The following is a 13,692-nucleotide window of genomic DNA, read 5'->3' on the forward strand; positions in this document are numbered from 1 at the left end:
AATGGGAAGATATACATACATAAAATAAGTATATATATATATATATATATATATAAAATAAGCATACATACTGTACAGTTGACCGGAACAATTTTACACTAGTGGTAGGAAATTCACACTCATAGTGCACATAAATGTAAAGTTGGTGTTTTAATGATGCGTTTGTACTGTTCTGTTTCCAAATTAAAATGATGGTATAAGCAACTTCAATGTATTTTAAAAACAGGTATGAGGTGCACAAGTTTGAAGTTCTGGTGGATTTTCTCTAATTCCCTCTGAATCAGCTAAGCACATAAACTCAAATATAAATAGGTACAATTCTACTAATATTTGGATACATTATCTTAGCAAGTTGTAGAGAAACAACACACTTTTTGTAGCCAGTAACACAATTCTGGTGTATTTTTTGGGGTGATATTTGGCCACCATTTAAATTGGTTGGTATTCATAGTCCATAAATTGTCCAATAATTTTCCTATCTGGCTGAGGTTTGGGCCACTCCACAAGTTTAATGTCCACCTGCTCTATCATTGCATTGGGTTCGGGATCATTGTTCTCCTGGAACACCCGACTGTGTCCAGGTTTCAACCATCTAGGTGTTTATTTCATGTTATATTGAGGAGATCGGATTTCCTTTTTGGGTCACGCAGTTGGTGGTACTGTTGGCTTGGAGCAAGAAGGTCCTGCGTTTGAACCCCAGCCTGGGGTTATTCTGCATGGAGTTTGCATGTTCTCCCAGTGTAGGAGTGGGTACTCCAGCTTCCTCCCACAGTCCAAAAACATGACTGTTAGGTTAAGTGGTCTCTAAAGGTTGCCCCCAGCTGTGTGTGTGTGTGTGTGTGTGTGTGTGTGTGTGTGTGTGTGTGTGTGTGTGTGTGTGTGTGTGTGTGTGTGTGTGTGTGTTGCCCTGTGAATGACCTGCAACCTGTCCAGGGTGTGCCCTGCCTTTTGCCCAATGACAACCAGAGATAGACACCAGTCCCCCTGCGACCCTGAAAGGACAAGCAGGTATAGACAATGGATGGATTTCCTTCTTAATTATTCGACCCAGTATCTGTAATGCACCAGTACCACTCACAGCGCAACAGACCCTGGGCATGAAGGTACAGTCTTGCTTTCAGTTGGTACAGTGTTTTCATGTTTAAACGTCTTGAAACCTGGATACAGATGGGTTCAGGACAACAGGACGACAGGACAACAATCCCAAAAAAACATCAGAACTACTTTGAAAGGCTACCTGGATGCCCTCCCCAGTGCAATGACATCAAGTCATGCTGTGTTCATATCAGAAAATCAATTAATTTAAAAGAGCTAAACCAATTCTGCTGTTAAAAATTATTAAATATGCAGCTAGAAATTTGCCAGAAGCTTGCTGATAACTAAAAAAAGCCACCTGTGATTGGTAGATATGAGCCTCTTTTAAAAGGTTTGAACCTATGTGGATTGGATGAAATTGCTATTAAATTCAAACTTGTGCACTTGATTCTTGATTTTAAAATTCATTAAAGTTGTTGCATCATCATTCCACCTTGGAAAAAAAAAACTAAATACTATCAAGCTTCATCGTTAAAAGTCCAAAATGAATCCAAAATGCAACAATGCGGACCATGAGTCAATGTAAACTTCTGACCGACACTGAACACTTTACGGACACCGCCCTCGAACATTAATATCTTTACACATGAACACATTTTCTGTCGTTTAGATTGCGATGTCGAGAAAACGGACGGTACATGTGCGACCCCCTTCTCTGTGTGAGCTGGAGATCAGCTTACAGGGAGTTAAACTAATCATGAGCTTGGAGGACGAATATGACACCCTGGATGAGGTACATACGGATAAATGAACGAGTCAGAAAATCCATTTTGTGCAGAGTCACTTTCCATCCCTGATTCATCTCCAATCTAATTCTAAGTTCTGTCTGTCTCTCTCTCTCGTCGTCGCCAGTACGACAGATGTAGTCACTTCTTCCAGATGAAGAATATCTCGTTCTGTGGATGCCATCCGAGGAACAACTGGTAAACAAGCCTGCTGGTCCTCTGCCCTCCTGTTATTACTGCCCACTGGAACATCTGACTGATTGCATCATTTTTGCTCTGATCTCTCTGCAGCTACTTTGGCTTCATCACCAAGCATCCAGTGCTGAACAGATTTGCTTGCCATGTGTTTGTATCCCAGGAGTCCATGCGGCCTGTGGCTGAGTGTGTCGGGTACGTCCAGATTATTAGGACATCAATTAATTTAAACTCAACAGTGATCAAAGGAGAGTATAATTATTATTTTTTTTTGTGTCCGTTAGCTTACAAATCAAGTTTCATTCCATAAAACGAAGGAAAGTGCCTTATTCATTACCTCTATGACCAAAGGAGGTTTGAAAAATAAGTTCTGGTTGATTGCCGCTTTATTCGTATACTGATAAAATAGCATGCATGATAAAATAGCATGCACTCAGGCAGGGGTTAAAGCTGTTACGTTCCAAACACCTAACATCGGGGCTGGTTCCAACCCTGTTGATTTAACTCTCTGTACAAACTGTAAGTTCACATTTCTGTCTTTTTCTGTGTTGTAAGGTACTGGCATAAGTAAAAACACCTCCTTTTTGATCACAGGCGTAGAAAATACAGTAAAAACAGCATTCCTCTGTTGTTGTCTTTTTCCCCCACATACAAACGTCTCGGATCAGAAAACTAATTTACACTCTGACAAAAACCATCGGAATAGATATAATTTTTTTTTTCTAATGAGGATTTCATTTATTGAGGGGAAAAAATCTATGTGATCCAACCTGGCAATTGGCAGCAACATCTGTCATCTAATGTTTGTGATAACTATTTTAGATATTGAATTTGGATTTGATCTTTACCACCAACATTGTCAGCACGGGCGCTAACCATTGCGACCACATCTGTGGCTACAGCAGTATGATCAGGTTCTTCGTTGTCAATCTTTCTTTACTGCATTAATATAAGGTCTTCATTTCCACCCCAAATCCCCTCTGACTGTTAATAAACGTAAAGCTCGGGTAATTATCTGGTCATTTATACACGCCAATCCTTAAAGGATTCTTTGCTTTTCAATGTGAGATACAATTCTACATCCAGCGATGAGAGCTGGTCTGCACCATAAAGCCTGCTGGACTATTAGCGTGAGCTCTTCTGGTATCACTGTATACATGATACACAGAGTGCTGGGTTCTGTAGTAATTGCACCCCAGGACCTTGTTAAAGGAAATTATGTGTGTATGATATAGCCTATATGTGAAAATAAGCATGAACGTGCAAATACTCCTTTCACATATGCGGCCTACATCTGGATTACTTACCTTTAGTCTCACCATTTTAACATTGAACTTGCTCTGCGGGTAATCCTGAAAGCAATTCACTGAGTCTGCATTTCCCTTGACATTTCATGCCCGGATCTAGTTTCCTCCTCCCATGCACCAGCAATTATCCCGTTTTGTATTTCTTGCTCCCAAATCTTAAAACCGTTGAGCGTTGCTGGGTGGGATTGTCTCATAAGGATGTAATATCTGCGGTACCATCCTTAAGTGCTCCGTTTGCCCCAGAATACGTCCTGTCTTGGGCAAATAGTGGGGCTATCTGAGGGATTTTATTTTTCTTCTGCATAATACAGATCCTCAGTTAAAGATATTTCCACAAAGTTTGTTTTTGACATGAAGTCGCTGTCCTCAAACCAATCTCATATATCCATTTCTGTTTAAGGTCTCACCACAGCATCTCAAACAGCTTTAGGTCTAGACTTTGACTTGGTTGCTATAAAAATTTGATATCCTTTGAATCATTGTCTTTTTTCTGGTCAGATGGGAGCCAAATATTTTAAATATATCTTTGGACAAAGAAAATACACTTTACATTGATCTTAGCACACTGTTGCCACACTGAAACCTTGTGTTACAGACCCATTGTGGAAAACATTCTGCTAGAGACTGCATAAATTGTAATAAAATACATTACAGTTCCTGGTTGAAACTTGATTGAAAGTGAAAAGCTTTAGTTGGTAAGAATACTTTTGCAAGGCAGAAGCAGCACTGTATATTTACTGAAATAACTAATGAATACAAAATGTTGATGTTTGTACTCTAGCTGCGCCATTTATTGCTAGGCTTTTATTGGACTTGTCAAGATTCCTTAACAAAATATTGTAGTAATTTTTTTTCAATTACATTTAGCCGACTCCTCATGGTGCTAACTTCAAGAGAAATATTTATCCTGCACATTACGTTAAAATTAAACTACACACTATTTAAAATTCAAATCGTCATTTTCAGGTCTTGGTTTTTGATGCACTAAAATGAGCATTCAGTGCTATTACTAAAAAAAAAAAAAATAACATCCCAGGACTAACAAGTGAAAATGTTCCACTTTTTTCTTAGTCCATTATGGTAATACATGCAACTGCAAACACCCACTGTAAGTGTTCTGTGATGGTTTTGCAGTTTTAATACAATCTCAAAGATGAATTTTACTATTTGAAGTGAGCATTTTTTTCCCCACCCTAGTTTTAAGTGTGTGGGGGAGACAAGTTAAATGACTTATATCATTTGTCACGTCTCGTTTAGCTATTGTAGGTTTGAATAATTATAAGTACTGATGCATCACTGTCTGCGCTGATATTAAGAGCCAACAGCAAGGCTTAGTTTTATCTATTAGCAACTCGTTCCGCTTTCTGTTGACACAATCACAAGACCTGCGCCTGAGTAGGACTTGTGTTTATTATTTTTAAATCTTTATTTTGTCATTACTATTTTAGTGCCTGGTTATTCAATTGGAAAGATCAAGATGGTAAAACGGATTGTCGTGTGTAATACTGGCTCCCATGTCTGTATTTTTCTGCAGTCGAGCCTTTCAAGAGTACTACCAAGAACACCTGGAGTACGCCTGCCCGACTGAAGACATCTACCTGGAGTAGGAGTTCACGCGACGACCCTTTTCCTCGACAGCCTCTGTACATTGGTTACATTTTCCACCAGAGGACACTCTCAGTCTTTCTTTACTTTTATTTACTCTCCTCCAGGACCATTGTAAAATATTTTTCTGCATCCTTCTCAAACCGGGATCCTCATTTCTACAGTAAGCTAGTTGTACCTTTTCCTGTTGATTTCCTTGACCTCGATGCATCGAATTGCCTGTTTCTTTTACCTTTTTTTTCTATGATATAAAACTAAAAAGCTGAGCACCTGTTTATTTAAAAAACGTCCCGTTTTGAACTGAAAACCTTATACCTATTACGGCTGTATCACTTCTCAATGCATGGTTGCTGCACACTGACACACCAACAAATACACATATCCAAGGGAATGACAAGCAGCTCAACAATCGTAAGGAATTGGTGTAGAATCAAACGGTTTGTAAATATCTTTTTTTTTTTGTTTGTTAAAAACACCTAATTTGCTTTGTACTGAAGAAGACAGAGTTAACTAGAGAAGGCTAGCGGCCCTTTTATTCAACCTACCCCTTGCGTCTCGTACAAGATCAAGTGTGTGTTGTAAATACGTGTATAGAAAGTAGACATACGTTGCCTCATCGAGTCTGATTGAGAAAACAGCCGGGACTGATTTTGCTATAGATTTTGATGTGGGTAGATAAATAATAAAATAAAAAAAACAACAAAACAATGGCTCGCTCCGACAGGAGTTACACCGGACGTAAAAGTGGAAGAAGTTTGGAGAAGTTGACTTGGAATGACCTTTTACTGCTATTAGCTCTGCAGATATTTTATTCACTTTGGATTAGAACCTGTAACTGTTTGAAAAATCTGAATACTAATTTAACAGCATTGACTCCCCCCCACGCCCCCGTCCCGACCTGACAGTTGTATAGCTTGTTGACTTTTACCACAAGTAGCTTTCATGGCAAATATACCGAGGGCCCAAAAGCGCCACAGTCCAATAAATAGTAATAAGGTGTGTAAATATATATATATATATATATATATATATATATATATATATATATATATATATATATATATATGCCATAACTCAAAAAAATGGTAACATATGCATTAGATAAAACAATCTAGCATTATCAAAATATTTGTCATTTATTCAATACCCAATTAAAAGCTTGTTTTCTTTATATGTCAAAAAGGATATATAATAAGTGCTTATTTTATTTCATAACTTCATAGTCCTGTCTTGCAGAACCTCATGAATTTATTTTATGTTCCAATCAAAGTCAGTAGGGGAACAAACACTGCTACTGTCATGATGATTGGTCTGCAGTTGAGTTGTTGTGACTGTTCAGATGTGACAGTTTCATTATGATTTAATCTTTTCTATATTCCAATTAGTTTTATTAGTATTCAGGTAAGCACATTTATTGTTACTGCTTTTTTAATAATACTATATATTTTTTTTATTCTTGATGAATAATAGCACATCAAATATAAATCAATACTGATTTTGACAAATAATACATTTTTGTTTAAATTTATGTTTTCAGTTTTGAATTCTTTAATACCAATAAGTGACCCATTTATATATCAAACCTTTATTGATCTTGATATAATGCATTTATTGACATTTTATTGAGATGATCATATTTTAAGTATTTATTTATTAGATTGTGGCCCTTTTGAGCTTAGATAGCAAAACACGCAAAACCTGCCTTGCTGGAGATGATGTGATTCTCAGGTCGAAGGTAGCTGAGGCCCCCCTGACAAGCCATATTCTCACAGTTATGATTGAGTTATTGTGGTCTGAGGCGATGCAATGGCTCACACGTCATTTTATTTTGACATTTCTGAAAAGGAGACAGGTTCGAACAGTGGCTGCATGCCACCTGTGTCAAAGTAGACGGCGAATGCGGGGTCCAGGTATCACAGTGAAATCTCGCCTTTTAATAAAGCTTCAAAGAGAGTTTTTATAGGGGTGTAAACTACAGAATGGCCGCCAGTTCCCCATATTTACTTAATGCTTCTAGGCTTGTTAAAGATTCAAATATTGCACTCAATAAGCTCCGTTATTGTTAATACCGCGGTACATTTTATTTTCAGATAGAGGACGAAGGAGGTACACCTAAAAAAGAAACAGGGACCGCAGTCATCTGTTCATTTGAAACTCAGGCTTCCAGCTCCAAAACATCGTTCTGGTTAATCCCAGCCAGATACTTTGCATCCTTCTCTGCTACTTTCAGTCACTGTCAAGATCTGGATCTGCAGGATTTCAGTGGTAAAAGTTGACATGGCAGGAGTGAGGCTTTTATCTACATATATATATCTGTCAGTTAGGTCATGTATATACAATAGAAAATCTAAGTGCTGTGTCCTTTATGTTGAGTATGTTGACAAAATGAATATGTAAAATTATTAAAAAAAAAAAATTCAATATCAAAGAAAAAAAAGATCACAATCAGACAAAAATCCCTTAAAGCAAAGAAAACACTTAAATCTATGTGATCTGCAATAATTTAATTTTAACGTTGTATGTTTTTACCACTCAAGTGAGGTTTTCCTGCTGGCTCCGTAATTTTTACACAGACAGGCTTCGGCAGCACATTTAGGGCACATTCGAGAGCTGTGGCGACGCCGGTGTGCGAGAGCCACACTCTGCACCAAGTTAACAACTAATGCTGTTATAGAGTTCAACCGACTCAGATGCCACCTGAAAGCTATCTAATTACATCTTGCCTGTTGCGATCATCGCCTCTCAGCAACAACAGCGTAATCCATCTCCGACCTATGTATCTACTTGCTTCTGACTATGTTTTTCTATCTTGTTCAAGCCGAGTTAAAGAAACCCAGTGTTTCCAAAGCAGCTCCACAAAAACAGCCTTCGAGGATGGTCTAGTTCCATATAGCCACTGAGAAATACAGTTAAACCAAACTTTTGACTTTATTACTTCAACAAGATTCATCACTGTATACCTAGAGCAAAACAGTATGTGAATAAGCCAACATATCCTATCTTGTACCTTAAAAAAAACAAAAAAACAAGGACTTATAAAATTCAAGGAAAAACGAAGAAAAATTGCAAAATAAATAATAAAAAAATCACTCTGCCTTGTCATGGGTTTAGTCTTATGAATAAAATATATGCTTGATGTCTGAAGCTTTGTTTGTTGTCTTTATTGGGCTTGAACATTTTTTTTTTATAAACTTTTTTTTTTGCAGGAATATTTAGGTGGAAGTTATTGTACAAATCTTCTGACATCTGTATTCAAGTTAGAGAACATACAGTACTGAAATAAGTCAATACTAACTAAAAGAAAGTCTCCTCATTGAGGAAAATGTACTATTCATTTTCAGTAACAAGAGAAGATAGTTTCTCCAAAAGCTAAAAGTTACAGATGAGTGCAAAATTCAACATTCACAGGACCTTAATGTACTTTGATCTTTAGAGTCAAGGATACATTTTGTGCAGCAGGCCTTCCACCTTGTTTTAACAACCCATCCCACCCCCATCAACAGTGGCAACAGGTGGGCTTGGGGCTACATCCAGGAGTGCAGCAAGGCTCAAGATTCGGGTCCTCTCCTTTTGCTATCTGATTCTCTCCAAAAACCATATTAGCCTCAAACTGCGCCTTTACTTTCTCTATCTGCGCCAGCACAGCTTGGATGTCGGGTCTGCCCTCCAGCGGGAGAGGGTAGCGCTCCGAGGGGTCGGCCTCCAGGTCAAAAATGAGCGGTGGATCGTGGGCCTTGAGGACTGCAAACCCGGGACAGTCGTGATCGGGGGTGGTAGCACTGTGGGTGGCGCCTGGTGGAAAAGAGGCAAGGTTACACGTTCAATCCACCTGTGGCTGCAAGGCCGTCAGTAGACACTTTTTCCTCATCAAACGGCGATATCGTGTAGAAAAAGCAGATTTGGAAATGAAGGGATCTGATCTTCTGTTTATACGTTTTCTCAGGGTACAATTGAGAATTTCAGTTAACTTTAATGGGACTTCGTGATACACCAGCACAATGGTATAAAATTAAAGGGAAAGGATTGATGCATTTTAATTTTTTCACAAACATTTTTAAAAACTTTGTGCATTTGTATGCAGTAATATTTTTGAATTACTAGTTTTTAGAGTGTGTAATGCACATTGGCCAAATTATGTGTATTCTAAATGTGCTCTATAAATACAGTTGAGTTTCACCGCTCTTGCCTAAAAAGGGTTGGTGATGCTTTATATTCACTGTACTCTGTTTAATGTGCTTACCTCGTGTGTAAAAGTGAGCTTTGTACTTTCCCAATCTCAGAGCAAACAGTCCACGCTCTTCATTAGGATCTGTGGGGTAGAACATCATTGCCTCCCTTTTACTCTGTAAAACAAACAATGAGAACAAAAGCACGCATGATGGTTAAAAGGCCAGCCTGCTTTTTAAAATCTGTCGTCCAGAGGACGAAGCTGCTACCTTTCCTTTGTGAAAGAGGAGATCTGTCATATCAAACCCGTCCAGTATCACCGGAGGTAGTTTGGCACCTGCTAGCCGTGCGATGGTTGGGAGGATATCCAGAGTGCTGGCCATCTCGTGGGTCACCCCTTAAAAGAAACAATCCAGGATTTAAAAAAAAAGTGTAAACATCACTGAATCTTATTTTTTAAATTGTTATTATTATTTTACGATTACTAATACTTTTAGGATCCTTACCTGGTGTGATGACCCCTGGCCAGAACGCAATGGCCGGCTCCCTCATGCCTCCCTCATATGTTGTTCCTTTGCCACATTTCAGAGGGCCTGAGTTTCCTCCACGAGACATACGCATCAGTTCAGGCCTACAGAAATACACAACGCTCTGTTAAATAACATGAATCTTTGCCGTTTGTTTTTAGATTCTAAGTCTGCGGTCGGCCATTACAATACATCGTTACTTCTGCTTAGCACAAGGCTGGCATAGGGTTACAGGCTCTGCAGAACGAGTCTCATCATTTGGTGCTTCTGCAAGTGACTCGGTGACATTAGAATCACATGTTTTGAGGGAATCACTTCCCCCTTTGCTCTAAAAAGATTAAGTGTGTTTTTTCAAGCACAGCTCTACACTTCATTAATATATATATATATATATATATATATATATATATATATATATATATATATTTTTTTTTTTATTTTTTTTTACTTGTTGGTAATCTGTGGATTAATTTGTTCTCCAAACAGAGCAAATACCACCTCTAATGTCATCACTTCACCTCCCTAGTGGATCTGTTTGTCTTTATGGGAGTTAAATTTTCCCCAAACCCGTTTTTAAATCAAAGATGAACACTGCCGCTTGAAACAACTACAACAATAAAAGGTGAGTCTGTGTATTTCTTTTCAGGATTTACTTCTATGGTAAACACTGTAAGAGAAAAAAGAACCACTATGTCTGTATTTCTGTTGAGCTAACCACTACAAAGTCAGTTATATTTTTCTGAAATCTCTCTTTTTTTATGTCTACAACCAACTAACCCATTGTCAGCAGTGAAGAACACAAGTGTGTTGTTGATCACGCCCATCTTTTCCAAGGTTGTCATCAGGTTTCCTATTGTGCTGTCAAACTCATAGAGGGAATCGCCAAATGGACCTCTTAAAGAGCGACCTGCTGCTCCGGGACCAGCATACTGTGGGTAGTGGGTGTGCTGCATGTAGGGAAGGAAGGTAGGAAAATTATAGCGTTATGTAGGACAATAGTTCCACATGTAGCGGATAAAACTTGCATGCTACTTTATATTGTTTTTAAACAAAACTCATAGAAATGTACTATGGGCTTTAAAAAACCCATCTTGTTTTTTTTTAAAAACCCATCTAAAACTTACTTGTTAAATGTCTGAGAATAAATCATATTTAGTTTGATGAAATGTTTAAAATCGAAAAAAAAAATACCTTGAAGGCAAAAAACTCAGATCTTAAGTCAACATCAAAAAATAATCAAATAAGAAGGGGCAGATTTTTATGCTAATAAGATTTTATAGAATCAACATGCAAATGGCAGAAGCACCAATGAGTTGGAAAAACTATAATATTTGATTTATAAGTGAATCTTTTCAACTTTCAGGAACTCAGATAATTTTTTTTTACATTTCAAAGACTTCTCAGAACAGTGAACCAATGTTTCCCTAGTTTTAATAGAGATGGGTCGAGGACAGGCCATCCCAACACATGAGAGTCAATTCTTAAAAGTCTGCTTTTTTTACCATGATGTAATTAAACTTTTGGCTTCAGACTGTGCTTCACTGAAAGTTTAGCCTACGTTCACACAATTAAGTTATTACATGTCAGAAGCTCAGGAGCAATTTCTGCCTGGAATTACATACCAGATATAAATCAAGCACATCTCCACAGCTTTAAAGTGTAAATGCAAACTTTTCCAGTGGAACCACTGTTACAAATGTCACTTGTCAGATTTATAGGTAATTAAACAAAGAAAAAAAGATCTTATTTATGAGCCTCACCAAAATTTATTTTCAAAATAAACATCGCAAAACAATATGAAAACCATTTTGGAAATATAGAAGGAGCCTCAGACTTTATAGAGCCACACCCTGACTCTAACTGAATCAGCTGAAGCATATTTGTCGCACAAAGGTTTAAGTGGTCAGAGTTGCAGGCTGAACTGTGGGTTTGTCACAATTTAGCCAAATGTGCCAAAACATTTCCAAATGTGTTTTCACCTGATAAAAGGGAATCTGGTCAAATAAAAGTGCTGCTTTCCATTTTAGAACACATTCTGCATATGAAAAAGCCTTTGGTCATAAGATTTTTCCTGTGTATAATCAAAATGTACCATGGTGTACATCATAATATCATTACAGTTAATAGAAAATGAGATTAATTGTGTCCTTTTGCTTCATAACTTCTTTCAAGGCTTGTAGGGCTGTTGGTTTCCTCTTATGCGCCACCTTTTGTGCCTTAACCCTCTTTTGGAGGGAATCGGCAACTGCTGTCAAGACAGAAGTCCTCCCCGTGACAGTGTAAGCCATTACATTACATTTCTGTATTAAAAACTATTTTATTGATCTTTTTTGAACTTTCAAATTTTCTAATCTGAATGTTGGGTTTTCATTAGCTGTAAGCCATAATCATCAAATTGGAGAGAAATAAAGGCTTTCAATACACCACCACGATTCTTCAAACATAGGAATTTAACTTTTCGAACTGAGTGGCTAATATAAATTAACTGTTCAATCATATTATAATTTATCGCCATGCACCTGCATATTTCCTTTTTTTTTTTTTTAGCAGCAAACTTCTACTTGTAGTGGAAGTGCCACTTTTCCACTTTCTAGTAGTACTACTAGTAACATGGAAGTTTCACTTTAATACTTCCAGTAATTTAATCAATTAATAGTTGCAATTACACCTTCAATGTCTACAACCAAACTGAAGGGCATAAAAAAAAGGGGGTGTTCTATCTCAGGTTAATTTATTACTTACATGGGATGGATAGTAGAGAAAGAAAGGCTGTTTTTCCTTGACAGACGTGACTATAAAATTGGTCGCAAAGTCACTGTACGCCCTTTCCAGATCAAGGAAGTTGGCCGGTTGCTGCTTGATGTTGTCGTTGTGGACCAGCGGGACGGTTACTACTCCAACATCACACAGCCCAAAACACTTCACATCTGGAGGGAAGCAGGTCAAGTTGTGGCATGGGCCCTGAGGAGGAAACACAGAAAAGCAGATGTTAAAAAGTGAGTTTCAAGGTTGTCGTTTTGGTTTGGTTTTGAAACACTTACCTGGTCATGAGAATATGGGATTCCTAAGTACTGGTCAAACCCCTGTTTGGTCGGGAGAAACCTCCCATTGGCCCCATATCCCAAATGCCACTTCCCCACAGCAGCTGTGACATAGCCCAAAGGTTTCAGCACCTCAGCGATGGTGGTCTCATTCAGCGGGAGACCCCCAATGGAGCCTGGGTAAAACACACCTGGGAAGATACCTGAGCGGGTCTGGTAGCGACCTGTCAGCAACGATGCCCTGAGAAGCAAGCGATACAAATAAGGCGGCTAGTTAATGCAAATGATGAGCTCTTCTAATGATGCGATGAGATGCAGTTGCAGAGCAGGTGCCCCGGACACTTGTAATCTAATTCAATTAGCTTATAAAATAAACAGCTCGTTCATAAGCAACGGGGTACCTGGAGGGACTGCAGACCGGACTGGTGCTGTAAAAATCTGTAAACCTCAGTCCTCCTGCAGCGAGGCGGTCCAGGTTGGGAGTCAGCGAACTGGGGTGTCCATAGCAGCCCAAGTCCCCGAATCCCAGATCATCCGCGAAGAGCAGGACGAAATTCGGCGGTGAAGCAGAGCAGACGCAAAGCAGACATAAAACAAAGCAGGTGAAGAGCGGGTAGGTCATTCTGAGCGGTCTTGTGATCCAGGGAGGAAAAGGAACCGTCAGTTTCACAACAAATAAACAGAACACCGATGCGGCGTTTGTGGTACCTCGGAATTTAGACGAGAAAAATGAGAAATGGTGTAAATTGTCTCGACAGAGAAAAGCTAACATTATATATTTCTTTAATTTACTTACTATAGACTTTCACATGTAATATGGTTTGCTTAATTAATTGTACCCAGGTAATACAAATCCCAATGTTACATTTTCACACGTTTTCTTGATGAAGAACGTTTAAAAAACAAACCTGGCTTGTAGATTTTAAACAAATTTTAAAAACTAGCGTCTGATAAAAATCTTAGGATTCGAAATATCTTTCAAAGAAGAAAGAAGAGATTTTAGTGTAACTAGTCTTGTTTCATTTTCTTC

At 38.4% G+C, this 13,692-nt stretch overlaps 2 protein-coding genes across 4 annotated transcripts in view; one reads left to right on the top strand and one right to left on the bottom strand.

The window, feature by feature from the left end:
* Positions 1-5,510, top strand: part of mapk8ip2 (mitogen-activated protein kinase 8 interacting protein 2) — a 43,159-nt gene extending 37,649 nt beyond the window's left edge. For all 3 annotated transcript variants that reach the window (XM_012879848.3, XM_021307206.2, XM_012879849.3), the window contains 4 exons: positions 1,706-1,828; positions 1,948-2,018; positions 2,112-2,210; positions 4,857-5,510. In XM_012879848.3, the coding sequence (XP_012735302.2) occupies positions 1,706-1,828; positions 1,948-2,018; positions 2,112-2,210; positions 4,857-4,929 (366 nt within the window). In that variant the 3' untranslated portion in view covers positions 4,930-5,510. The remainder of the gene's footprint in view (positions 1-1,705; positions 1,829-1,947; positions 2,019-2,111; positions 2,211-4,856) is intronic.
* A 954-nt stretch (positions 5,511-6,464) lies between these two features.
* On the bottom strand, positions 6,465-13,365 carry arsa (arylsulfatase A). The gene is made up of 8 exons (XM_021307207.2): positions 13,064-13,365; positions 12,663-12,903; positions 12,364-12,582; positions 10,399-10,568; positions 9,601-9,725; positions 9,364-9,491; positions 9,168-9,270; positions 6,465-8,719 (listed from the first exon to the last, which is right to left on the bottom strand). The coding sequence occupies exons 1-8, from the start codon at positions 13,282-13,284 to the stop codon at positions 8,424-8,426; spliced, it is 1,503 nt and encodes a 500-aa protein (XP_021162882.2). The 5' UTR covers positions 13,285-13,365; the 3' UTR covers positions 6,465-8,423.
* Between the last annotated feature and the right edge of the window lie 327 nt (positions 13,366-13,692).

Source organism: Fundulus heteroclitus, unplaced genomic scaffold (genome assembly GCF_011125445.2).
Source record: "Fundulus heteroclitus isolate FHET01 unplaced genomic scaffold, MU-UCD_Fhet_4.1 scaffold_93, whole genome shotgun sequence".
Classification (NCBI taxonomy): domain Eukaryota; kingdom Metazoa; phylum Chordata; class Actinopteri; order Cyprinodontiformes; family Fundulidae; genus Fundulus; species Fundulus heteroclitus.

What these genes read in the sequence shown, in the direction of transcription:
- arsa (XM_021307207.2), bottom strand. Translation starts at nt 13,284, where the DNA reads ATGACCTACCCGCTCTTCACCTGCTTTGTTTTATGTCTGCTTTGCGTC. An exon ending in TCCTCTTTCACAAAGGAAAG is followed by an intron (nt 9,271 to 9,363) that starts GTAGCAGCTTCG and finishes TTTGTTTTACAG; the next exon opens with AGTAAAAGGGAGGCAATGAT. An exon ending in AGCTCACTTTTACACACGAG is followed by an intron (nt 8,720 to 9,167) that starts GTAAGCACATTA and finishes CTTTTCCACCAG; the next exon opens with GCGCCACCCACAGTGCTACC.